Here is a 27,459-nt window from a genome sequence, read left to right on the forward strand (position 1 = left end):
CGGAGCGGAGCGCCGAGAGCGGAGGGGAGGGGAGGGGAGGGGAAGGAAAGGGAGGCGGGGCCGGCCGGGGGGTGGCCGTAGGTGAAGGTTGTTGCAGTGGGTTCATTAAAAGACAGAGTTCAACTCCTCGCCGCCGCAGAGTGCTGCTGGGAGGCTGGTTTGGCGGCTTGCAAAGAAAAAAAAAAGAAAGAAAAGAAAATTGCAAGGAGAAAAATTGCATATATTAAAAAAATAAAATAAAATAAAGAGAAAGAAAAGGGGGAAAAAAAAAGAAACAGAAAGGCGGCGGGGAGCGAAAGAAGAAAGGGCAGGCTCTGCACCCCCGAAGCCCGGCGAGGAGGAAGGATGATAAACGCGGTGGCCGTTTGGTTGGTAGCCCTTTGCTTCCAGGCTGCTGTCTCGGTGAGCCGCTGCGAGCGCGGGGCGCGGGCGGCGGCGCACGTGGGGCGGCGGCGGCGGCGGGGAGGCCGCTCAGCCCCGCGTGCCGCCGGCCGGGGCGGGAGCGGGAGCGGGAGCGGGAGCGGGGCGCGCTGCGCTCGGGCTCCCTCCCTCCCTCCCTCCGGCAGGTTACTCGGGCGGGGGCGAGCGGTGCCCTCCCTCGCACCGCGCCGGCTTCCCCGGCGACGAGGGCTTCAATGGCCTTTTGTGCTGGCGGCGGAGTCTAGCCAAGGCTGCCCCGGGAGCCTTAATTCAAACCAGACCCTCTGCTGCTGCTGCTGCTGCTGCTCCCCCCGACCTGCCGGCGGCTCCGCCCCGGTGCGAGGCGGCGAGCGCGCCAGGGCCGGGGCCGGGGCGGTGTGGGGTGGGGTGAGCAGGGCTTCCCGGCCGCGGGGGCTTTGCGGCGCTCCCCCTGAGTCCCGCGGGCCGGCAGGGCGCTCAGGCCCTCCTCCCTCCAGCGTGGTCTGCACGGGAGACGTGAAGTGTGGGTGAGAGCTCGGATGTGGCCGTTTGGGGGTAACCTGTGGCCGGGGACTCCGCTGGCACGCTCGGTTGGCACGGGCAGCTCCGGAGACAGGCTTGCTCCTGCCTCATTCGTGAGATAATTCAGGCTGGAGGGGACCTCGGGAAGTCAGCTCGTCCCCAACCTCCATTGTGCCCAGAGAGCCTTTTGCCTGCGGAGGGTATGCCCGGATGTTTGACGTTTCTGCCCACTAAGTGAAAAATCCGGGGTGGCTGGCCTGGCACATGAATACCTCTGCTTCCCTGATGTCTCTGCTTTCCAGCAGCCCATGTAAAAACGAGCTCTGCTTTCCCAGGTGAGCAGCGTGCTGCCTGCCCCACCGGTCCCTCCAGCTGAAGCATCAAATCCAGCTAACCAGGGCTTTGGCACGATTGCCTTCCCCAGTTCTGCTCTCATTGATTTAATCTGCACCTTCTGAACATAGTTAATAGCACAGCATTAACGAGGCTTGCTCTTTGTCAAAAGTCCTTCAGGAACAGCTTTCCTGGGGAATTGTGGAGAGGCTCTGTAGGGCTGCAGACGGTGTTTCAGCCTCGGAAACTTCTGCTTCCGTGCAGCAGCAGCCACCAGATGTCATCCATGAATAGAGGATGCCTCTCCCACTGCTCCCCCGGTCTGTTCTGCCTGCTGAGGGCCTTTCCACAGAAATCTGGCATTTCACACTTGCAAAAGTGTGCTCCACTTTGGTGCTCCAGGTCTGTGCTGAGGGCCTGGGCTGAGCTTAGTCCTTGTGCGGGGTTAGCATATGTGGGATAGGAGTGCTGCTTTCACCTCTTGAGGAGCACAAAGCCTAACTCACTGTGCCCTTTTCGCACCCTGCACTTCTCCTGCATGTGCCAGGCTTCTGTATGCATCGCTTGTGAAGACTTCTGCCCTGTGGATGAGTTAGGAAGTGGAACATGAGGCCTCATTTAAGTAGGCAGGATCATCGAATTCAAAACAGGTGCCTTTCCTTTCTGAAAGGAAATAATTAATCTGAAACTTGTGGGGAGATGAACTATACCACTCAGTATCTGAGCTCAACCTGTAGATCTGGATACGTACCCTTCTAGACCACGTGACAGTGAGTAGTTAGCCCATGAGATGGCTAAAAATGACAAGCATGTGAGTGTAAGCAGTCCTGCTTCATGGGAAGAGAGTTCTGCTCATTACTTCTGGTTCTGAATAGGCTTTCTACTGAGTAAAGTAAAAAAAAAACCTGCAGTTTGCCTGCAGCCCCTGTAGTGCAATTGGATGAAATTCCCCGCCATGATAAACGTTTCTTGTTAGAGATGATAAAAACCTGAGGTGTCTGCTGTTCGGAAATTTTCCTCCATGTAAGAGAGACTCAGGCGTGGATGACGCTTCAGATCCTGGGGAGTCCTGAGTGAACACATGGAGCAGAAGTCCTTGAAGCTCTCGGTGGTGACTCAGTGCTGAGGCTGCTTCCCTTCTGTGGATCACGTGGCCTTTTTTCCCATGTCGAAATGTCAGTGACACGGGCTGAGCTCCCTTTCCACCAGTCTGGAGTAATTATGCATTTCTATCAAGTGACAGAAAAATTCAGCATTGGACACAGAAAGCAGAATGACGTTGCAAAGTCCTCTGCATGTACAAGATCAGTGTTGGAGACACTGGTGTGGTTGTGCTTGGTTCTTGATGGTCTGAGTACTGGGAAGTGTATCACTGCCTCTTGCACATCCCTTGACCCTTGGCTATTGCTAACTTAAGTTGTCTATGTACATTGTCACAGAAGTAATAAGCAGGAACAAGAAAGTGACCAAGGACCAACGCTGCTTTTCTTTCCAAGTAGTCTTACCTGCAAGAATGGTTAAAGGGGTTTCTGATCTTCTTCAGGATAGTGCTTTATTGCTCAAAACATCTTGTATGAAAGTAATTGCACTTTTTAAAAATGGTGGGGCCAGGAGTAGGGACTTGAGAGGTATGTGCAAGGGATGTTTGCTTTTCCAGCTCCAGTCTAGAGCCCTGCTTCTGTGGAGCTCAAGTTTTGGTGGTAGCAATGGGGCAAATGTAGCAACATCTCCGTGCTTGGCTTGGGTACCCAGGAGGATGCTTGCTGTCACCAAACTCCCTAATGTGGTGGTTGTCTCTCAGCATGGTCTGTACCCTGCCCAACTGTTCACAAGTCCCTGCCCAAGTCCTTTATCAAAACAGCAAGATTACTCTCCTGTATGTAAAAGTACTAGGTGGCTTTAGTGGGCGCCTGTGTTTTCTTCCTTGAAATAAGAAGGTTGATGTGTCTTAACAGATTAACATGGTTATAGTCTTAAATGGAAACGTCTACAAACTGGTGCCCAGTATATCCCTGCCGTGAAGCTAGCTGTGCCAAGATACATAGGCCTGTTGCAGGAAGGCAGTGGACAATCCAGACTGTATCTTGAGGAAAACAGGGTTTTGATTGCTTCATCTAGTGAAGTATGTGCTGGTGGCTAACGCAAGCTTAGTAGGGCAGGCAGAACCCTTTTCCAAGGGTGATGTCATTCTGAATGTAAATTAGAAGACATTAAGTAGTCCAGCTTTCTTATTAAACATGTAGGCAGTGGGTAAGGAGGAACCACTTTCTTCTATAGTACATGCAGAACACTGTCACCTTATTCTATTTATCAAGCACTATAAACAGCACTTCTCCATGTGGACACTCGCTTGCTGATGGCTACCTGTCCGTATAATAGTATTTCATATCTAGTCAACTCTAATTAGAGCAGAGACAAATAAGCTGCGATTTCTATTATATAAGGGGACTTTGGTGCAAGTCTGCAGTCTTTTACTCTAGGTTTCTTTCAGGTAGGGGTGGCTAGAAGAGATAATGTTTCTAATGGCAGCACTATGAAACTTCTGGAAACTAAACAATCCTCTCTAACAACCTGAGACAAGTTACAGCAAGTGCAAGGAACCTGTAAGCCTTCTAAAATTAAGCTAGTGCACTAACCTGAAACGTAGGCTGCTGTTTTAACAGCAAAATTGGTCCATTTTAAGTATGTGTTTTGCATTGCTAGTGCTTAGGTGTCTCCAGGTGGCCTCCACTTTGTCCTGATCTTGTTTGATGTGGTTCTTGTGTCCAGCTGAACCATCCTAATGCCTGAGAGGCACGTTCCACAATTGTTTGCCATCTGGCATGTAGGGATCTGGGATTTTAGTAGGGCCTGCTGTAGGAGTGGAGGGAAGAGCTTCTTGGGAAAGAGAAGACAGGACCTCTTTCCTGAGGAGCTGCTGTCAATGGTAAAATGGCAGTGCTTCAGCACTGTTACTTCTTAGGGTTTTCATCTTGGATATTGTCCTCTCTTCATGAACTCAGAGCTATTAACGCAGGACTCCAAGACACCATGTAGTTGCTGAGACATAGGGTACTTTCACTGGCGCTAGAACTCTCAGGACAGTGTTCAGCTGATGTAGACATGTACATTAGGTATCTTAACGTGTGTGCTAATGCCTAAGCTCTCGTTATAATCATGGAGATATCATCAGGGAAGCCTGAAAGATAGCAAGGTAAGCTGATACATCCAGGCTCTGACTACGTCCCATTTTGACTATATGGGGAGCGTAGATGCCTTAATTTTAGTGTCTTAATCTGAGAGCGATTTAGCTTGAGATGATAGCTTTTTTTGTTGCGTGAAACTTTCTGGTAACTCTCTCCAGAAACGAACAAACTAGATAGTTCCTTTTTCTGTGCCAAGAGGACTAGCCTAAGCAGTGGGAAACACCAACTTCCAGCTAGAACAACAGCTGTCTTCTGTTCTAGTGTATCTGGATCAGTGCCTCCAAACAATACCATAGCCTTGCTCTGCTGAAGGCTGTAGCAGAGAGAATGGTTGGGTCCTGTATCACCAATCTGAATTGAGAAATACGAGCAGAAACATAGGTGGATACTTTTTTGTTTTTGTTTTTTTGATCGTGAACTGTGAAGATGGAATCAGAGTGTTTTGGTACTTAAAGACATTGTTTACCTGGAGATCAGAAGTGAGGCATTTTTATTCTTCTCTAGACTTTGATACAGGCAGTGGACTTGAAAAGTAGAAGTTATTTTGAGCAACATTACAAGGAGTTCTGATGCTTCTTATAGGTTCCTTTATCTTCAAAGTTAAGAAGGTATTCTAAAATGCAAAGATCAGGGAGGTTCATCTCCTTTCCAGTGCTAAGTGTCAGTTTTGTTAACAGGTCTTTAAGTTAGTGTTGACTAGTATACTTTGTTTGAACTACTGCTCTTCTAGACTATTGGTGTACCGCAGAAACGAGCTTTATCTGGTCTGGCTAGAAACCTGGGATAGTGCACTTTCTACTGTGGAGATGCCAGTGGAAAAGTTGAGGTGAGGTTTCACAGTGCAGAAAGGTGAGATAACATTTGGACCTCCTACAAGCAACTCCTGTGGAGCAACATCCGCTAATGCAGCGGTTTCCCAACTGCTCAGTTTCTCAAGCAGTGCTTGGCTGCAGTCGACGTTCTGGGTCTTGTGGAACCGGCATGGGTCCAACAGAGTCTGTTAGCTTGGGCTTCTTGCCATGCTTGACGGTAATGTTTGTATCTCGCTGCTGAGACCTGTCTCACCAGTGAGGCCAGCTTTGCTGGATGGGAACCAGTGTGTTAGTAGGATTTGGATGGAGTTGGTAACAGAACTTCCTGTTGAGTCACTGAAGCTGCAGTTGCAACTGAGTCATGGAGATGTTGTAACTCATAATTTCAAATCAGAAGCCTAGTAGGGAAAGCTCTTTTGGGGTATTGATCAGTTGAAGAGCTCATGATGCTTCATTTAGGCATCTGGCTGCCATGCTGTCTGGTGGTACCATTTTCTCTGTAGCCCTTATTTTGCAGTACGCTTCACTTGAGCATCTACTCGCTTTGCTTCCTAGTGTTCAGGTTTTTTCTCATGACTGGAAGCTCTTCAGGATTGCTGTCACAGCATGACTCCTGACTAGACTGAATTGTACAAAAGGAATAGGGTTAATCATGTTTTCCTTTGTTTCTGTTAAGGCACACTAATAAAAAGATGGGAAACTGCCTGCCAACCAACTTTAAATAGTTATAGGAATCTTGCCTTTCATGGCGGCTTTGTCCTCTTGTCGTGCTCCACCCTGTAGCTTTAGTACTTACTGAAGCAAACGGCTCTTTGTGTGTGCATGAACTACAGGGTTTGTGTTTGCATGTTCCGGGTTTGTTTGCTGTGATGGCAATGTGCTGTATGCTTGTTATGGGAACACATGCTGACTGTCTTGATTATGGTTGTAGTCAGTCCCAAGTGCATGCTCCTATCAGCTGGCCTTCTGCAAGGTACTGCCTGGCTCATGCAACAGCTTCTGCATGCCCTGGCTCCATCACCTTGGTGGATACAAGCCATAGCTGGAGAACGGGTTGCTCTTTTGTCTGCTTGCCCCACGTGATGGGGAGCTTATGGCCCCTTAAATGGAAGGAAACTTGAACTCAATTCAGTTTTTAAGGAGGGAGTGCTGAATGCTTTCTGGGCCACTCTGCAGGCCCTGACTGTCCCACACTGAGCACAGGAAAGCTCTTCTAATTAGTTTCTGGTGTTGGTGGCAGTACACATCCTCACAGAGCCAGTCAGGAGCTCCTGCCGGCTCCTTCCATCCAGGGAGTACTAGAAAAGCAGACTGTATATTGAGACCAGAGGTGGGCAGGGGAGAGTGGAGCCAGTCTACCATCTGGAGAGCAAGCAGTGATTAGTATAACGATTTCCAGATGAGAGTTCTTTTGAAGCTCTGTGTCATAGTGGGTACTGCCGAGGCTGTGCTGGTAGGGAGCCTTTGCGTGCTCCCTGGGGACCAGAACCAGCAGCTACAGTGTTGCAGGAGGAAACTACCTGACTTTTTCCTGTCCCAAAACAGAAACCTATCCATCCTGAAAACTTCTGCTGGGAGTGACATATAGATTAAACAGGATATTCTTCTTGTTGACCAGTTCATTGTAGCCTTTCATAGTCTAAATATTGCTCTGTAGACTACAACTTTTACCTGTTACATGAAACGAATGTCAGCAGTGGATCTGTAGTTTGTTGGGGACCGGTAGGGTAAGGCTCTGAAATGCCTCGAAAGAAATGTGAGTTGTGCGCCTTTTAAAATCAAGATAGCGTATGCTGGAAGCAGATATTCTGTGGCTTGTGTTGTCTTATTGTATGCTTTGAAACCAGTAGCTTGGATGAACATGTGTAGGTCTCCCTGTCTGGATGTTGGCTTACAGCAGGATTTGGAGACTGTGCCCTAACCCCAGAGCGGGTGGTCTTGGGAGCTTTGCATGCTTGCGTCTGCACAGCTGCAGGAACTGAGAGCAGCCTGTCTGTTTACCCGGATGTCAGTCTGGGGTAAGAGCATCTCTGTGGAAGAGATGACCTGTTACCCTGCTGAGCAGCTAAAACAGATAGGTATCCTTATTTAGTGGCAGAGCACAGACTTGCTCTCGTCAAAAAGCTGGGAGTGAGGGGAATAAAAGCCCAAACCAGAGCAACTGCAAAGCTTGCTTGAATTCATGTCTGACGCAAACAGTAATAACATGTGAAGTTTTTCCTCCCTGCTCTGGGCTTATGAAACTGTAGAGACTCACACTGGCAAATTTGATGGCCAGATGAGATTTGTCCACCTCACCAGCTCAAACAGGGTGTAAGTGGCATCTACGTGCGGTAGAAAAATGAGGCTTGCACCGAAACTTGCTGAACAGCCTGCAGCTAGACAGCTTTGACTTCTGAATCTCTTTTCTGTCCTAATGGAGGGATCATCTAGATCGTGACTATTTTCCCATCAGTGAACAAAGCACCGAACAAAGGGCTGACTCTGGCATGTCTAGGCAGTGGCAGAGGAGTGCTCTGCTATCGTGCTCTTACATCAACTGACTCATGGCCTCGAACAGGGAAGCTGCTAACTTAATCCTCCAGCAGCATCGCCTCTGCTGTGAAGTGTGTTTGAATAAGCTGTTAAAAGTTCCTCAGACTGCAGCCTGTAGTCATGCTGATATGTGACCTTCTCGCTGCAGAACTGGAATGTGTGATCCTGAATAATTAAAGTTGTTACTGTTGCAACAGAAAAGATACTAAACACTCAGTATGCCCCCTTCTCCCCAGCGGACAGCCAAAGAGAGTAAAAAGGATCTAAGGACTCACTATTATACCTGTTCTGGTAAGTGCAACAGGCTGGGAGCTGTTCTGTCCTGAGGCCAACTGAAATGTCACAGGGTTACAACCATACAGAGATCTTATTGTCTTACTCCCATCCCTTAAAACCCCCATCCCCACCACTGCATCCAAATCATCTATTGAGGAACGTTCCCACATGTTGTTTGGGGGCATACTGGTTGGAAAGACCTGAAACTGTGCTGGGCATCATTCTAACAATTTGTTGGTTTAGATGATTGTTTTACAGTGCCTGAGGATGTTCCCTGATATGTTTAATTTACCTATACAGATGTAGCCGGTGGGTCGCTGGCACCAGGCCCAGAATATTATGAAATTGTGAAGACTGCAGTATCCAGTAAAAGAAAGTGAAAGCTCATAATAGAAGATTGTGACTTTCCCACTGAAAACTGAACCTTTTTGGGCCTTTCGTAGTCTTCAGAAGGATGACTAGTTACATGAGAAACCCTGTGTAAAATCAACTGAGGCCTCTGGGGTTGCACTACAAACCTGTAACAGCAAAGTACTCCATATAGTGCTGGTGGTGCCAGAATATGCCAGTGATTCAGCCTGTGCTTGGCACTGCTCAGTGTTAGTGTTAGCCCATAAGTTGATTCTTCAGTGTTTTATACTCTTATTTTCTTTAGACGTCTGTTGTGCTGACTAGAGTTGGTAGTCACTGAGTAGACCCACAAGTTGTTTCTGTATGAAATATCTTTAACTCAAAATGATGTATGAGCAATGTCTTGTGAGCTAATTTTATCTATTATTAGGGAGCATCTAAGGTAATCTGAAGGTATTCCTGCCAGAAAGTTTTGTGGACTAAAGGCCTAGGAGTCCTTTGGGCTAGGAGTAACATGGCACTAAAGTACTTCACCTTGAATTGCGATTTTTAGTGCTGCTGTAATGAGTTGTTTTTAGTGCCTGACGTGTGTGTTTTCACTGAGTTATTTTCAGTGCCTGACACTCCAAGAGAGGTGGCCTTAGTGATATTTCTTTTCTCTTCACGATACAGATGTGTAAAATGCAAGGATGCCCAAATCATGACTTACTAAGCCTCACAGTTGCCCATAAGAGGCAGGAAAGCATCTGGACTACACAAATGTGGTAACATTTCTTCCTGAACTCTAGTTGCCTCAACGGATTTGGTGACTGCTCTGAAGCTAGGCCACGGAGAAGGAAGGGGAACAAGCCATATACCCCAGAATGAAGGCATGAGGTGGCTGAAGCCAGTGTCTGTTATGATGGATCACGGCTTGGATCAGAGTGCTCCTGTCCGTCCTGCCTCTGAAACAGCCCCTTGTTCAGGGCTCTGTTCTACAGATGCCTGATGAGAGGCAACAGGCACAAACTGAAACACAGGAAGCTCAGTCTGAACATGAGGAAAAACCTCTTTGCTGTGAGGGTGACAAAGCACTGACACAGGTTGCCCGGAGAGGTTGTGGAGCCTCCGTCCCTGGAGGTATTCAAAAGCCGTCTGGATGCAATCCTGGGCATCCTGCTCTAGGTGACCCTGCTTGAGCAGGGGGGTCGGACTAGGTGATCTCCAGAGGTCCTTTCCAACCTCAACCATTCTGTGATTCTGTGATACAGTACTAAACACTTCAGTTGAGTGAGTCTAGATCAGAGTCAATTAGTTTAATCCACGAGGCATTTTATCAATAAATGTATAATGGTAATTTTTAAAATGAGTAAAGCTATAGGTGACTAGAGCACAATTGCAGCAGCAGGATTTTAAAGACTGTTTCTGATGGGAGGGTTTCATTGGATACTTCAGCTTTGGAACGATACTTCAACACCCTCATGACTCAGGAAGTACACCAACCAGCTTCCATAATCTGCTTTACTGTCTGATTTACAGTTAAATTATGCAACACCTAGTAAGCAAACAAGCAGACTCTGTCTTATGTGCAGGATTACCAACTCTTTGTAAACCTGAATACAGAGAACATGGGAGTCCCAGGATAAGGCTGAAGACTTGATCTCAGTACAGTTTTGTATGGGTAGACCACTTGCTTCATGTTCCAGGGGCTGTGTGCATGTATATTCCTCAAAGGGAGTTCATGCAGTCTGCGCTGTGTTCTGCATTAGAGTAATCCAATGAAATGTGCAGCTTGTGCCCCAAGACTGTATGGCCTGCTGGTCATCCCAAGGAGACTAGTGTAACGGAAGCACTTGCATGCTACTTTTCTTAGACATGGGCACTTGCACTCAGTAGGTGCTAAGAGTATGTGGAAGGATGGTGTGATGCTGAAATTCTCTTTTGGAAGAGTCTTGGGAACACATCTCCTCACCTGAGATGAGGCTCATGCATCTAGTGGAGAGCTTTCAGTCCTATTGTGCGTGGCTTAGTCATGCTTGGTGTGACTGCAGCTGTGTGGCAGGGATGACTTTTACATTAAACAATCTAGACTTAGTCAATGCTTATAAGATCCTGTGACTAAAACAGACCTGATGGCGTGCCTTAGGGCATAGGGAAAGCCTTAACTCTTTCATGTCAATGCTGGCTCCATCCTGTAGCACACAGTAAACTTTTTCAAGTGACTTGGAAATGGCGGGGCTCAGGAGCAAATAAAAATAGTACATTTAAGTGTGCTGAGTTAATGTAAGGCTTGCCAGCGTGCAGAAAGTGCCCCCACTGGACTGAAGGCGAAATCCAAAGCTGTTTGCATGGTGTCCATTAGCTGCTGATTGAGACTCGAAAGTTCCTTCCTAACAGGCCCATGGCTGACTGATGTGAATCCTGCTGTGTAAGAACAGAGTTTCTTAGTACTGGTTAGAGCTTAGCTATAGTCAGTGTGCTGAAATCAGAAGGGAGCTGCTGAATGACAACTGTTGCCTCATTCTGCTATTCAAGTCTAACTTGCTTCTATGGCTCCCTTGCAAATAGTCAAGGTCTTTTGTAGCAGACTGGCAAATAACAGCATCAAGGGATCAGGTAGTGGAGTGTGGATGGGGCTGCCATCTGGCATGCACAGGTGAGATGGAGACTGGGTGAACGTCTGCTCAAGCCAGGCAGCTCTTTCTGGATGCTTCCTGTTCCCTGATCAGTCAGCTCCTCGATGGAGGTGTGCCTGAAAAGGAGTGGTGGTGGTGCTGTTACTAAGGAGTTGGATATAAGGTTTATAATCAAATACAGCATTAAAGTCACAGATGTCTGGGCTCTATGTATGGAAGATGCAGGTTATTAGGAAAAAAGCTATTTCGCAAGCATTGGAAACTTCACTGTGTATCCTCTAGATTGTTGAGTCTGAAGTCGATCGCCATGATATGAAGAACCGTATATGTGCCCTGTAGTGTGAACTACAAGCTGAACAGCTAGGAGGCTAAAGCAGAGTTTCAGAGCAGCAGGCCTTTTACAGCTGGCAGATGTATCGGCCGCTGAAGTGTCAGCAAATAGAAAGTAACCCTTGTTGTCTTGCACATAGGCTGTTGCTATAGGGTATTTCCTCCTAGAAAACCTTAAGTCTGGGTGGTTCTGCTCTAGACTTTATGCAAGTAATCAGAATATCCTGTCAGCTGCCTTGTTGTTGTGAAGCTAACCAGACTATGTAAACCTACAAAAAGTTCAGCTGCTTTAGCTGAAACCTTTGGTTACTCCAGGGCTGCGAGGTCATCATTCTGCTGAAATACCTTGTTAGGTGCTAGGAACCAAAATTACTGCCAGTAAAACCTTAGCCTGATACACCAGGGGTTTACATCTGAAACTTGGATTTCACTGAACTAGCCTAACACTGCAAGCAGTTTGCTCAAATCAGAAATGTGTATCGCTAGTAGAGTGAAAATGCTTTTGTGGTACTTCAAGAAGATCTTAGAGTTTTGTCTCCCTACTTCATGGAGTGTCTTGAACTGGATAGTTGCTAGAGTTCAAGGAGGGAAACTCCCAGGATTAGGATAACCCTGGGTCTTCTCCCAGCTATGTGCCCAGATGCCAAAGACTGTTTGTTACACTTGCTCATGCCTGATAGCAACTCCTGGAGGTGGGAAGTATTTCTGGTTGCGTTTTTGGCTTCCCTTCCTCAGGTGCAGTAGATCAGCTTCTTTTCCCCCAGAAATACCATGTAGTGTGGCAGCTGAGTCAGAAGTGACTTTTGGGAGCAAATCTGCTGAGCTTAGAGCGCTCACCCAGCTGTAGCGTTGCTCCTAGTAGTTTAGTGATCACACGGAGGCTAGCATGGAGCTCATTTGAAATGGGTGGTAGTTCCACCCACCAAGTTCAGGGTGCCATAAGCCTCCAGGAAACAGGCTTCCCTAGGACCAGAGGCATACGTATGTTTTCCTGGTGCTGCTGAGAGGCAGCACTGCGAGAGATGTGTAGGTTTTGGCCTAGGGAAGAGTAGGGTCATTCTGACATGCCAGTAGCCTAATCTGAACGCTTTCAACGCCAAGAAACATGCCACGTTTTCCTACAGACACATTTTGGATGTCTGAGCAGTGATTTCCTGAACGAAGTTCCTGAGAAAGAGCAGGTTGCGCTCTTGAGAAATCAAAGTGCTTGAATTGCCTCTCTTGTGTCCACAATGGTGGTGGCTTGCCCTCTTTACAGTGACAGCCGCAGCAGGAGAAGCAAGGAAGTGCTGAGCCTCTTGAGATGCTGGCACATAGCCTACAGCTGCACATTAACCAGTCTGTGCTAGAGCCTTACTGGAAGGAGACACACTCAAATGGATATACTAGCTGCTGTACAAGTCCTGAAACTGGTAAACATAGCTAGAGACCAAGTTTGAAGGAAGAGCTGATATACTAAGTAATTTGCTTCACTGGGAGCTGGGTTGTTTCTTAGCTTGGTGGGGCACTAGCTTCTGCAACCCATATGTGCTGTCAAGGAACAATTACGCAGTGTAAGGGTAACACATTGAAGCACATTGTTGCACTTGCCAGGAAGTCTTGTAGTCTGTAGCAAACTTCACTCTAGTGACAGTCCTCAGCCCTGATCCTATGAAACAGGGTGAGTGGGTGGATGGAGATGAGGCAAGGGAAGGATTTCGGAAACGGATGCAAGCCAGAGATCAACAGAGATCAATGCACAGATGGGAACAAGTGGTTGAGGACAGGGACTGCTGTTGCTGGACTGCTGTCGAAGACCTAAGGTCAATGCGTATGCAAGTGTTGGAGAGCAATGCTACAAAGGTCAGTCTCCATTTAAGTGGCTGCAATTGCTGACCACTTGTCTGAGGTGAGTTGCTCAACCTCACCTGCTTGAACTCCATAGCAGAGGCTGCGTGTACCCTGCAGTCACTGTACGTGGCTGTGAACGGGCGATATCGGAATGTGTGGTAGCCGGAGGACATGTGGCTCTGCTAGTGCAGGAGGAGGAAGTGGGGTCAGGGACCTTAAACTAAACTCTTGTCACTTATAAGTACTTCTCCTTGCATCAGGAAGGTCAGGTTATCTGTGTTGTAGGTACTTGCATGCATAAGCAGTGGTCTCTCAGCTCTTGAACTCCTTTATGAAATGCAAACCCATCCAGCAAAGACTGTCTCTGACCTGCAGTGTACACCTGTCTTCTGACCGTCCTTTGTCAGAGTTCCTGGGAATGGCAGCCTGCTACTACCTTTGACTGAAACTAAGCAGTTCTCAGTGCTTCTTGTTCAAATAAGTAGATGAACTGGTTTTTGGTGCAAGACTTCAGCTAGACCTCTCTACTAGCTTTGCTGCACTAGAAAATAAGAAGTGCTGGTGACTTCAAGCTGGTGGATTTTAAGACAAGTTAGGTTTGTCCAGTCTTGGCATACTTGGCTCACTGCTTGTCTCTCAAACTAGCTGAAATCGATTAAAACTAATTGCCCAGAATGAAGCAGTGCTGTGAGCTGTGTGGTCTCCCTGAGCTACAGCTACTCCATACAACTCTTTAAGATTATCCCTTGACTGTGGCTTTCTTGTGCTATCTGACAAATGAATGACTGAACTAACAAGTATGTTAAAGAGCTGCAGTGAAAGCTCTTTAAACAAAAGCTGTTGTAGCACAAAACTGAATTGGCTGCTTCTCATGAGACTAGCTGCAGGGAAAAGAGCTTCTCATTAGGGTGCATCTTCAAAACATAGGCTGCCTTTAACCTGGGAGACAAAAGGTACCCCACTCTTGGCCATATTGCAGCAGCCCATACCTGCCATTGATACAGAGTTAAATTAAGCACTTGTGTGGTGCCATGTCTGTGGATGTATTGATCTGCCAATCATTAGCTTGGGCTGTATGGCTTGACTGGAAGTAGCAGGCTGGCATGAATAAAAGCAGCGTGTAGTAACTTACCTGTCTAACGTAGCCTCCTGATGAAATAGCAGGAGCACAGATTCTCGCTCAGCTTCACTGTGTTGCTGAAGGACTGATCAAACGTTTGCTGGAGTTTGCCGACAGAGAATCAGGAAGTAGCTCAGCTGTTTTGCGTCAGAGTTGAGGTGAAGGATGAGTCCTTCAACTGATGCGTTGTCACTGATGCTGTGTGTGCTGAGTGGCCACAAGCTTCCCGGGCTGTGGAGTCGATAGCCCTGCTGGACTCCTGCTGGCTCAGCACTGCTTAGCCCTCTCTGCTGAAGGAAGTGCAACACTTGCAGCAGCTTCTTTGTCCAGTACAAAACTACAATGATATCGGACCTCTGGGAAAGTGCAGGTGGCCCAAGACACAATAAGTATTGCTGCCTTTCTGCGTAAGGCTTCCATCTAGCCTTTGCTGCTGTGACTAAGCAGCTGTGTCTAGGAAGCCAGGGAGAACTCTAAGTGCTCTTGTCTGACTTAGAAACAAACCTCATCCATCACGAACAAACAAATTCTTTGTGGAAGAGAACTTTCCCTGAAACCCCTTTGCATGCTCCTTTTGTGTAAACCTCTGCAGCCCTTTGAGTCAACCTCTGATTTTCATGTTGCCTGCAGTCTGAGGGTGGTGATGCCCGTTTCCATAATGCATGGCTGTGGCAGGGGAAGATACTACTGCCCCCGTGCCAAAGGGTAGGTGACTGTGTGTCAGCATCCCGAGAACCTAGGCTGCGATTCTGTATAAATTGCTTAAGCAACCCTGGCTGCTGCACTCTTTCCTGTGCCAAGACAAACACTTGCGCATTCATGCGCCAAATGCTACTGGCGAACTGGTCCTGCTGGAAAATTCTTTGCATGATGGGTGTGTTTTTTTTTTTTTCCGATTCTTTTCTATTCTGTTTGTTTTTTTTTTTTTTTTTTCAACCAGACCAGTTCCCTGATCTGGTTCGCTATGAGACTGCACAAACAGCTACGCAGAGGATGGTCCAAAAAGCATGAAGGGACATCCTCTTGTGGGAGGAGGCAGGGTGAACAACAGTTTAAAGGGCTCTGTTGCAGAACATGAAACCCAATGTGGCGGTGACAAGCCGGTTCGTTTTCAGTCTTGGCACATGGATGGCTGTGTTTCAGCCCTGCTTAATTAAAAAGCTGCCCTGTCACAGTCAGGAGAAAAGGTAATGCTGACTAGGCAACAGTGTGGTGCATGTCAGGTGAGACTTAAAAACTATTAGCACTGTAGCTGTTGTGTGTATGGAGTAGCTGTATAGATAGTGCCTGATAGTGCCTTTACTTCCAAGTTGTAGCGCCCGTTGCCAGAGAAAGGGCAAACCCACTTGGTGTTGTTCTTCCTTGGTCAGTGCATTTTGTTTAAAGGATCAGCATATGCTTTTACAGCGGTGGCCACAAAACTTCACAAAAAGGAGAGATCAAAGCCTAACAGATGGTGGGCAGAGTTTACGGTGTGGTCTCTTCTGCTCGTAGTGGAATAGATCCTAAAAGCTCTAGTCCTCTCTTAAGCGGGTGTTGGAAGGTATTTGTTTCACTGCTGAGTGCCCAGAGGTAGCTACTGTGTGATGATCAGGTGGTTCATGCTTCAAACCAGAACAACTGCTGTTGCAGCTAGGACCTCTCCCTCAAAGACGGTCCCTTTCTTGGGGCACTAGCCAAAAGCAGGAGACCAGTAAGAACTCAGTTCAACCAGGGTTTTTGAGATTCCCTTATCTTAAGGGAGACATGATGGAGAAGCAGCCAGATTAACTGGCGTGCTTGCCTCGTCCTGCTATAATGGTGTTTGCCTTGCTGAGCGAAAGAGCATCCTTTACTTTCCGCTTGAGAGCCCTGTCTGGCTCCTTCCCTTTGGGAGGAGAACCCTGAGAGCCACTGATCAGTCTTATTCCAGTTGACATAAACTGATGCTTGAAGAGGTGGGGATGCTGAAGCCTGCTGGTGCACAGCAGCAGCTCATTTGAGGGCAGTGGGGGACAACACCTGAAATAGGGAAGGTGGATAGTTGTAATGCTTTGAACAGCCTTGGTTAGAAGGGTAGCAGGGGATTAAAGTACTGCTTGAGCCTAGCCCCAGTCTATGGGCTGTTCTTAGCGCAGTTTTTGTAGTTGATTCTGCTCTTTGGCCTGTGCTGTTAGTCTGCTTCTTTGGCAAATAATTGCAAGTAGGTTAGGTAGATAGCTACTTCATTAATCTTTCTGTTTTGCTGTAGTTGTTGTTGTTGTTTTCTTTAACCATCTAAGCTGCCTGGAGACCATGGACAGCTGGCATTGGAGTTAATCTTGTCTGGGGTGTTAACTGAAGAATATTGAGGTTTAACTAAGCTAAAATTTCTCTCAGCAGGCAACTTTGTCTTCCCACACACTAATGTCAGTATTTTGAGCTTAGAGACTCCTCGTGCCGCTCCACTTCAGATAGCGGTTCTCTTAATGACTAGCTCTGCTCTTCAGAATATAGAAAAAGGTGAACGACAAACATTTATTTGGGTTTATTTCAGAACTCTTCAAACCCCTGTGCAAGTCTTTTCCAGACACTCCAGTGTAATATATGATAGGCAAACTAGAGAGCGAATGCTTGTCTCTTTCTTATCTGTGTTGTTAGACAACATAGCAAGTCACTGCTCTCGCTTCCTATAGTGTTGGAAGAGTCTTGCAGGGTGCCCAGGGAGTTGTCGGGGACGGGAGAGCTCATTGCAGCTCATTCTTATTCAGCTGAATAAGAAGGATTTACTACTTGGAGAAACAAATGTGCAGATTTAACAGCATTATTCAGATAATGGAGGATTTCAAGCGTTTTTGACACTGCTGTAATAGGCTGATCACTAACGAGGATTAGTAAAAGTGGGATACAAATCATCCTTAATCTAGTTTAGGGCTTGTAGCAGCTTGTGGCAAAGCCAGTGTTTTTTTGGTTACCTCAAAGAGCAGTTTGAAATAAGCTGCTTCCTTTTACATATACCGTGAGTCCAAATTAAAGAAATGTGGTTCCTAGTTTGGGTGGAGTGAGATCAGCTAATAAACTAGAAATGTGCCCTTCATCGTGAGACAGTACTTCAGCTTCTGTGCTCTAGCAGGAGGGAACTCCTTCGCAGCTCACTGGAATAAGCACAGAATGACTCACGTATCGAGACTACGACCAAGAGGAAGAGTGAAGAATGGTTAGAAATGATGCCTTCAAAAAAAAAAAAAAAAATTCTGGAGTGTGTCAGAATTCTGGAGCCCATAATATCACTAATGAGTTTTGAAAACCTGGCCCATTCTTGATTAAATTGAAGATGCCACTAAGCAGCTTTCTGGTGATCCCAGCAGAAGTGAGTAACTATGGTTCTATAACAATACAGCACTCGGCAAGAGCAGAGGCTAGCGGTCTCCAGAGGGGTTCCTCTGAACAGGCTGATTTGATACTTGGGGAGGGGTCTCCACCGGTTAATAGAAACTGGTCAATGTATATGAAACATATTGTTAAAAATATTATTGTGCAAAGTGACACCAAAATCATAGAGGTTTCCCTGGTCCGGGCAAGTATTTTTAATCAGCTATTTGAGCTGCGACTTTAACAAATAGCTAAAAAATCGTGAGCTTGTTAAATTGTGAAAAAGCAACATGGTGTGGATTCGGTATCAAAACCGAAAGCTTTTTCGCTAGAACATATAAGATGCAATCATGTTTCTGACAAAGATAATCCTTCAAAGGATCCACAGCCTGAACTTCAAAGTGTTCGTCCAACCTCTCTGGCATCAATTATAGCGCGACTCGTCCACAAATAGTCCTAGTAGACTGAAAAATAAACTGGATGATGGTGGAGGTGATTTCTAAAGGCACCTCCCATCCACGTAGCTGATTACATCTAACAGCCTGCAATACCTTAGCGCAAAATATTATTCTCAGAGTTGTATGCAGAACAATCTTTCTTCAAGCTAGAATTTATCTTCAGCTCTCATGTACGATAGCAGTAGTGGTGATTCAGTCTGTGTTCTGTCGCCCCTAATCCTCTTGACTAATCGAAACCTCCTCCTTGGTGAAACTCAGCTGCAATAAAAGGTCATGGAAAAGCCTTCACCATAAGGTGGGTGTTTGTTGTCTGAACAGTACGGTCCCTCTTGGTCCAAACCCAAATTAGTTCAAACCCTTCTGATGCTCTCTTGTGTCAGTGTCTTTTGTTGACCTTGCTGTCTGAAATCCTTCAGCAGCAGATCGTTATAGAAACACGACCTTTCCTCCCTGCTCATATTTTGTGGTGTCATAAGGAAAGCTTACTGCCCTTCATCCCTACAGAAGCTGTAATCAATGGGGCAACAAGTGTGGTCTTTATGTAACTGTACAGTTATATAATTGAAGAAATTAGGCAAGTGTTCCTTAGTGCTTGTGTGTCATGAAATTAGGTGATGTCATGAAATTAGATCACTATGGAGATCTTCTGGCTGTGCAAACACGTGTGTAGTTCTATACTGTCTGCCGAGTGTTTGAGGCTAAAAGTGTCGCGCTCTGTCAGATCCCAAGCCTCAAAGTGCCTGGGCAAAAGAAGATGCGGCCAACTCCTAAAGGAGCCTGTAGGCACAGGCTTTTTGGGAAAAACAGTAAATGTACACCTTTAATGAAACTTACACTAAGTTCTTGTGCAGTGCTATGGAAAGCGGACTTTATTAATCCTGAAACATGCTTTCTGTTGTCCTCTTGGAGTACAGTAGCCATCCTCAAGGGACAGGAACAGCAGGTAACTCCGTTCAGGAACGGAACAGGTCTCTACTTATTTAGAGTGTGCAACACTTAGCTTGCCTTCTCTGAGGAGCACCTCCATATGTTGAAGCTATCCCTGCTAAGATACAGGATTCAAATTGGGATTCAAACAAGTACATGACAAAGGCCATAGAGAAGCATAACATGCAGCAGCCTGGGAAGAGGCTTAAAAGTCAGGAGTGAGGGGGAATGCAGGGTAGTAGATAAACTTGCTGAACACACTGGATAATGAGGAAGGAAGTGTGGCATGACTGAACAAGCCTCATTCATTAATATCGAAAGCGGGACAGGTGCTGGCTTGGTAGTCAAGATTAAGAGTTGATATTTAATCTCCTGACAGTCTGCAATCCTTTCAAGAGTGCTGCTATGGTCTGTAGACCATCAAATCTGCTCAAGTTTTTTTTGTATGAGCTTCTATATGAGCTACCACTGAGGATTCAGATTTGGAGGGAAAATTCCTCTCCTTTCCCAATACCAAGAGATCCTAAAATAAAGAAGTGTGGTGTTAGTTCTTAGACTCTTTTGGCAGTGTCTTTCTTTAATAAGAAGCTGGAGAGATTGCTTTCTAACTGCCTCAAGATAGTATCCTCCCACTGGGAGGAAAATGCATCTCCTCTTCAAGCTCAAAATCAAGCTGAGTGTGAAAACAAGGGGTTGTGCTTGCTACTGCTTTTGAAAGAAAGAAGGGAGAAAAATAGCAAAAAAAAAAAAAAAAGAAAAAGAAAATGGTGCTGTTTTGGGGGTACAACTTCAGTTATGAACTTACTGGAATGGAAGCTTAAGGGAGAAGAGTTTGGGAAGCCTGGCAGTCTTCTAAAGATTAAGTTAGGAGTACAAACTCTCAGTGAGGAAAGAATATGGAAAGTGTAGTGAGATCAGCTTGTGTCTAAAGTCAGCGAAGAGCTTGTGACTTGTACAAGAAGGAAAACATACAGGAAGTACTCATCTGACCTAGTTTCCATGGATGAGTGCAAAAGCACAGTGCAAACAAGCAGGGACAAATCTAAAAATCCGGATTACCTCATGACGTGCTGCTAAACAAAAGGTTCAAGGGCAAAAAGAAATTACTCTAGAAATATGCCAGCAGAAACCTAAGAAAAAGTGTCATTTCCTCCCCCCCCCCCCCACCTACCACCACAGTAAATAAGGAAAGCAACAACCAAAGCAGACTGCTGAAATGTTTAACTTTTTTTTTTAATCTTCTAACTGCAATGATTTCATAGAAGGGGTAACATTTTGGACTTGAATAGGCTAGAGGAAGCTAGCATATGTCTTCAAATAGATCAAGCCTTGTAAACATGTAATGGGCTGGTCAGTCACCTCGGAAACTAGTTGTTCTCCAAATATATGGAGGGTGGATAAAGTATTAAGAAGGGAAGAGAAAACTGAACAAACCTGATAACTTTATATCCTTTTCATTCTTTAAGGTAATAAATACAGCTATTTAAGTAATCAAGTTGACAACGAGAGAGCTCAGTGGCTTTGTTTGATAGATCATGCCAATGTTGGCTAACTTCTTCCTAGGATGAAAATGGATCTTACGTTCATTTTAAAACGACACCATGTTAATGCAAGCTAGGGAAATACTGTGGGCCTGGGTGCAAACTGGTAAAAGTGTATGTTCTTTTTAAGTGATAAAGTGAGATTTTTGTAATCCTGATAAATCCAGGATCAGAACCTGACTCAGGTTGGATGACAATACAGTATCTGCTAAACTTGCAGATTGGGCAGTGCTGGAAAGGAATGGCTGTGGCATTTTCAGGATAGAATGGAAGTCAATTCTGAAAAACTGGGACTGTTGTTGGATGAGGAAAGATGAAGCTCAGAAGAAACAACTGCAGGGTTGTGCTTTGAAATCTGAGAATGGGGAACTACTGATTAGATAATGGTAGTCCTGCAGCAATAAATCTGGTGTTAGTCATGCACCAAGAGTGTTGTACTGATGTGAACAATAACTGTATAAAGTGGCCAACACCTCTGCTTTACTTAGTATTGTCCTCTTTGGATATCCTGAACAGGTGTGAGCAGTGCGTTATGACAAACTGGTACAGTAGAACAGGAGTTCAGCCTCTTATTTCAGCAACTCAACTTCTGTACTAGTTAGTGTACTCCTTGAAGCTTAAATGGAGAAAGCTCAGGGCAGTATACTTCTGCATGGAGGGCTGACTTCTATCTCAGGACTTAATCTGAAAGCCCATACTTTAAAAAGGGAATCTGATTCTACTTCCAGTTAGATGCTGTGGTTTCAGATATGTGAACACTGTTTGAGGGGCACAAAAAGGCAGAGAAGCGAAAACCCCTTTCTCTCATCTTCCTTTCTCCCCCTTAGAAGTAATGAGGTAATTCACAGATGAAGACGTTGATATCTATTGAAGGCGTGAGCAGTCAGAACTTGAGCCAGAAGGCTCAGTCCTTAAACAACACAACCATGGGCTGTTACCAAGATGCAGCTGTCTTCTTCCAGGCTGCGCTTGCTTTGGGAAAGAAGCAGCTTAGAAGGTTGACAGTAAGACTGACTTTCCCAATACCAATTAGACTAATCAGAACTACTGTTTTGGGGAGGGGGAGGATGAAGTGAAGAAAGATAAGAAAAGGCAATCTGAGCAGAGAAAAAGAAAGTTGGTGTAACGTTCAGGAGCCCTTAGAAGACTCTCTGCACAGGCAACATGACTACTTTTAAGTAATCTCATCACTAATACAGCTTTTTCCTCCCCTCCTTAAAGCAAACTACAAATCTGAACCTTCCTCCTGAAGATCTCGATTCATCTGGTGATGACGATGATACTTTTTCAGGCTCAGGTGCAGGTGAGTTATTAGCACTTATAGTATTGAGGCTTGTACTTGAGTCTCTAGAGTGTGGCGCCCTGGATTTTAATGTGCATCCTGGTTAAAAGAAAAACAACACCCCTTCATGAATATGAGAACAAGGAACAGAGAGAGGCCCTAATCTATTCCTCTTGTACTGCTTCAGCTACTAACAGTCAGCAGAAAATGAGTTGTAGGAGATTTGAAATGGAGTGGAAACAGTTTCTGCTGCATGTTGCTACTAATATGAGAAATCACTTGCAGAATGTTATGAAACTACAGTGATTCTGCACTTGTGGGGCAGAGGAAGCCTAAGGACCTTTTGCCTCACTTAGGAGTTGGTAGGAGATACCATTTGAGGGTGTGTAAAACCACTAGCTGCCAATGTACATCCAGTGCGAGTTTTATCTGTCATCAGATGTGCAAGTTCCCAACGGCCATGTTTTTTTTTTTAAAGCGGAATAAAAATTTTTTTAGGGTGGAGAAAAAGTCTGTCAGAATGATTGCTAAACTGCATGAGAGACACTTTTGGCATGCAATATTGAATGTGAAACCCTGCAGTTTAGGAGATGTTACTGAGAATAGAGCAAGCTATTGAAAACAGAAACATGGTATCCTTCTGTTTGCCTCCAGCCACATGTTTGTATTGTAGATGAAATTCCCCAGGAATAAGACCATGAAATCAGTGCCAAAGGCACCAATGGCTAAAGGTGCTGAGATTACAGGTGACTGCTCTAAATCACATAACAAAAATCTGTGGGATGAGACTCAAATAACCATCCTTGACCAACCAGCGTACTGAATAGCAGATGTCCTTGTAGGCCTGTCTGCAGAGAGACTAGTGCTTGTGCCCTCGAGGAAAACAGATGACTACTGATGTAGTCTTCTAGACAAGGTCTGTCCCTACTTACTCCACTGAAAAGGATAAGGAATTGCAATGTGAACTATTATTCCTAAAATTGGCTTTGCAGGTTAGGCTTCCTCGCTTAGGCAAACGTCCTGAAGATACTATCGCGAGGTCTCTAAACTGGTTAAGCATAACATTTTGGTTTTCCAGGTCCTGTGACAGACCAGTCTCTCACCTGGAATATCCCAGCAGAACCAACTAATTCCTCATTACTGGCAATACCAATGGATTTCAATGAACAGCTGTTTCCTGGGATTGAGAGCCGAACTGAAAAGGAAGCAATATCTCCATCTGCAACTAGTAGTGTAGTGACAGAGGAGCCAGTTGTAGCTGTGAAGATTGAAATACCCAACCTGGACTCACCTGCTGAGAGACCAACAAATGACACGGTTATAACAACAATGAGAAGCCTCACTACTCACTTGCCGTTGGTGGTTCATGTAACTCCTTCAGAAGCCTCAAGCACAGTCCATGGCCTGGAACCTAATATCCCTGGCTCTGATGTGCTGGATACTAAAGATGTGCTTGAGCCCCACTCCCCCATCTATCATGAGGGAGACTTTACTGCTGCCCCCACAACGATGGCTCCTGAGGATGCAGTTCTTGTACATGAGGAGGTTCCGGAGGATGGCTCTGGAGATCCGGTGAGGACTAAGAGCTTTGACACCGTTTTCAGGGAGATAGCTGTAGCAGTGGGTAGTAAGTTGGACCTGCAGGAAGAGGTGGTAACTAGCCCAAACTAATGATCGGCTTAATATGTTACACTGGTGGAGGTTTTAGCTGAAAAAAACGCAAAACTGCGGAAAGTCTCCAGTAACAGACATGATGAGAAACATGAATAACTTGCTGTGTATGTCCCAACAGGGAGATTTCATCTTGATTAAAGATGAGGATTTGGTCCCCACCCAGAACTCTGAAGTGCCGGCTGACTCTGGAAGGGATGCCAAAGCAGCAGGAGCATCAGGAATAATGGACAGAAAAGAAGTTCTTGGAGGTACCTGATATTCTAGATTTCTGATCAATAAAGGCAGACCCTTGTAGGAGTCTTTCCAGGCAGCAGAAGCTGTGATTCTGCAAGTAGATCTCGGAGCATGAAGGCAAGACTTTTACATTAGGCCTCTGAAATGAGGGTGGTAATTCATAATTCTGTGTTGCTGAAGCAAATATTAATGGGCTAATAGCACAGTGGCCGCCTCTAGGCTATCTGGAATTTTACATTTAAACCTATTCTTTTACTCCACTCAAATTACTGTAAAACTGTTCTGATGCTGCCTGAGTCTAAAGAGCAGTAGAGCTGAACAACATAGCCTTGCTCCATTCATTGTGCTTTGCAGCATGGCTTAGGGGCGGATCTATTTCTGTAGGTTTGCCTCATGTAGATGAGTAGGCTCATGGTAATGGAAAGATGACAGGTCTTGGTTCGTGGGGCAGAAGGGCAAATTCATTTTTGAAAGTCCTGAAACTGGGACCGTGTTGTCAGGAATAACATAGAAGCATAGAATCATAAAAGTGTTATCTGGCATGATATCTAGAGTAATTTGTGGCCTTTTCCCCTTTCTAGGTGTTATTGCTGGAGGACTAGTAGGCCTGGTGTTTGCAGTGTTTCTAGTTGCTTTTATGCTGTACAGAATGAAGAAAAAAGACGAAGGAAGCTATTCACTAGATGAACCTAAACAGTCTAATGGAGGATACCAAAAACCACACAAACAAGAAGAATTCTATGCATAAACACTGATCTTCAGGACACTTCTAATTCCATCTTTCTTAGACTCTTCTCACTGCACGTGGACCTCCTTGTGCGCTTTGCATTAAACTTAAGCCATATGATCATTGGGTATTGTCCTTACCATCTTGCCATTGGAAATTTTATAACTACAAAGTAGATCCGGATACACTGAACATTCCCTGCTTTCTTGCACAACTTTTTTGTTTTGTTTTTTTTTTGTTTTTAAACAGAAGTGGGACTGCAAGCTCCTCAACTTGCTTTGGTTTATCTAAAGACTGATGGGGCAGGCCTTGGGAAGAAGATAAGGGAGCACTGTATGTAAACCTCTTGATATTTAGGGAAAGGGCTGGCAAAAATAAACAATTAACAGTGCTCAAATTCCATATAGCAGGGATTCTTCCTATTTAACTCATAGCTGTGTTTTAAGTGTAACAAATCTCTGCTCTGGGCAGAAGTTTGGTACACTGCAATTCTCTAGCTCTTTCTAGCTGCCATATTTGGAGCACTTAATGGCTATGAAACATCAAGCCGAACATGATTTCCAGTGAAAGGAAGTGTGAGGGGCAGGGTAAGCAAATGACTGTCATGTGGTTTAAAATAACTTATATTTTGGAAAGATTGCATCACATTATCCCATACTCAAAACTAACTCCTAAACAGCTGATTCAGTTTTTCTGTTTTGTTTTGTCTTAGTACCTGCAAGACCCCAAAACTAAGTGGAGAATACATTTTACTAATAGCATTGGACTATCCTTCTGCCCTCTTGCTCCTTGTAGACTTAAATTTAAGAAATGGATTTTTTTTCTAAACGGTCCCATCTCAAACATTCCCTCCTAGGTGCCAAATCTAGGCTTGGCTGTTGTGCTGTAAATCCTCTTATCCCGTGCTACTGTGTAGTCACCAGGTGACTGATGGTTTGTTCTAGCACCTACCTCTCTGTGCACTGTTTACAGTGGTTGCCTCAGAACGTGGTCTACCATCTAAACTACACAATACCTTGGCACAAAGGGATAAAGGGTAGAAAACAGCCTATCATGACTCTGCAGCTAGGGAGCAGGGAGGCATAACATCTGAGACAAGTTTGATGAAGTCTGAGCATAGACAGCCTTAAATATGTACAGCAGTTGGCATGCTTGACTCCTGTGTCTCCAGAACACCCCTCTTCCGAAGCTGTTCCTGTACTTCAGAGAGAAGCAGCTCTAGGGATCTCAGACTAGAAAGGGCTGAGAAGCACCTCCGGAGGAAAGTCTGGCTGCCTGAAGCTGTATTGTCAGATGCAAGGCACTGAAGCCTCACTGAGGGTCTAGAGTTCTCCAGAGTATCTCCAAATTGGTTAGAAGAGAAGTGTGATGTTCTGCACAAGCCTTACTTCTGCTCTGCCTTTGGTTAGCTTCTTGCAAGTTCAATTCCTCATCACTCTGAGTAGAAGGCTTGGGGGGCTGGAGGGGTGTTTACAACTGATATAAATATTTGTACCCTTGAGCCAGAGGGAATGATTGGAGAATATTGCAAGAGCTGGTACAAATGTTGCACACTAACACTAAAACTTAAATATCTGAGTAATTTAAATGAAATATAAAATGCTCTCAAGCTGCTACGCAGCTAAAATTGGTGCCTTCTCTACAAACCCAAGAGAAAAACACTCTTTGATTCAAAACTTCATGCTCAAGGAAAACTTGTGCATACATGTAGCTGGCTGTTTTTAAGTAAAACTGCAAAGTCCATTATGTTTTTTTTTTTTTAATACTGAATGAATTTTTATAGGTTAAATGCAACAACCAGATGGTGTTAATTTCAGCTGTAATTCTTTGCTTTGTAGAGGAATGTAGAGATGTTGTTTGATAGGTTTATCTATGAGAAGAAGATTCTTTTAAAGCACAGGAAGATAAAGTGGTAAACTTAAGTTGTACCTCACAACCTTGCTGGGGGGAAGAAAAAAACTGTATATTTTGGTAGTCTAAACTGACAGTTTGTGAAACAAACATGACATTCTGTGTTATTTAAGTGGTACAAATGAAATACGAATTCTAGCAGAAGATGCAACACTTGGTTATTTGTATGCCCTGTTAAGGTATACTGCAATAAATGGCATTTTGGCGAGAACGCGTCTGATTTGTGAGCACTTGCCCTGTATAATACTTCCCAAAATGTGGAAGTGGTTACTAAGACTGCACGAGTCTTCAAGGAGTTTGGATTCTAAGTAGGAAATGCGGAGTTTGCTGCTAAACGTAAGGAGGTTGAAAGGTGCGAGTGTGGCCTGCTGCACTCTTTCTCCTGCCCTGTGTGTCAGGATGGCAGGAGGCTGCTCTAGCCCGAGGCAGTGGTGTGGGACACAAACAGGCTGAAGAGGAGGCTTGGACTAAAGCCCTTTGTCAGAGTCCTGCGGTGCTTTGTGCTGGTTCTGATTTGTTGGGAGCGCTCTTCGCTTGTGCTGTTTGCAACCATCCTCAAAAGGACAGGAAAGGCTGTATGTCCCCCGCAGGGCTCCCTCGTGCTAAATCTGACTTCCGCATCAAGAAGTTTGGGAGCAGGCAGGGCTGGAGGATGGGCAGCACCAACTCGTTCTATGAAAATGTGCTTTCTAAAACAAAACACTCTTGGGAGATTGTACCTCGGTGGAAAGAGAAGAGGAAGGCCTGTCCTAAAAAATGTGCTGTAGAGCATCAATCACTCCCGGGCGCTACAACCTGTGCGAGGAAAAGAGGACACAAAGCAGAAGTTGGGAGTGACGTCCCTCACAAAATAGGGACGTCAAAGGCTCCCGTCTATCAGAGTGGCTTTTATTGCAGCCTATACAATTATTTTCATTTACAAGGCCGTAAAAAATATTTTATCTTTTTTTTTTTAACTGGCCACAGTTTTGGTTTCTAATATCTTCTTTCTTGCACTGAAGCTATCTGGAAACAAAATCCCAAGCCCCTTGCTGCACTGAATATTAAAGATGGATTTACCAGTGTGA

General features: G+C 45.3%; 1 protein-coding gene across 1 annotated transcript; it reads left to right on the forward strand.

Annotated features, from left to right (window-relative positions):
• On the forward strand, positions 1-27,459 carry SDC1 (syndecan 1). Its single transcript, XM_068937108.1, has 5 exons — positions 1-402; positions 21,786-21,867; positions 22,925-23,418; positions 23,639-23,768; positions 24,336-27,459. Exons 1-5 carry the CDS (start codon positions 346-348, stop codon positions 24,500-24,502), a joined length of 930 nt encoding a protein of 309 aa, XP_068793209.1. The 5' UTR covers positions 1-345; the 3' UTR covers positions 24,503-27,459.

The sequence above is a fragment of the Struthio camelus genome, chromosome 3 (assembly GCF_040807025.1).
Source record: "Struthio camelus isolate bStrCam1 chromosome 3, bStrCam1.hap1, whole genome shotgun sequence".
Classification (NCBI taxonomy): domain Eukaryota; kingdom Metazoa; phylum Chordata; class Aves; order Struthioniformes; family Struthionidae; genus Struthio; species Struthio camelus.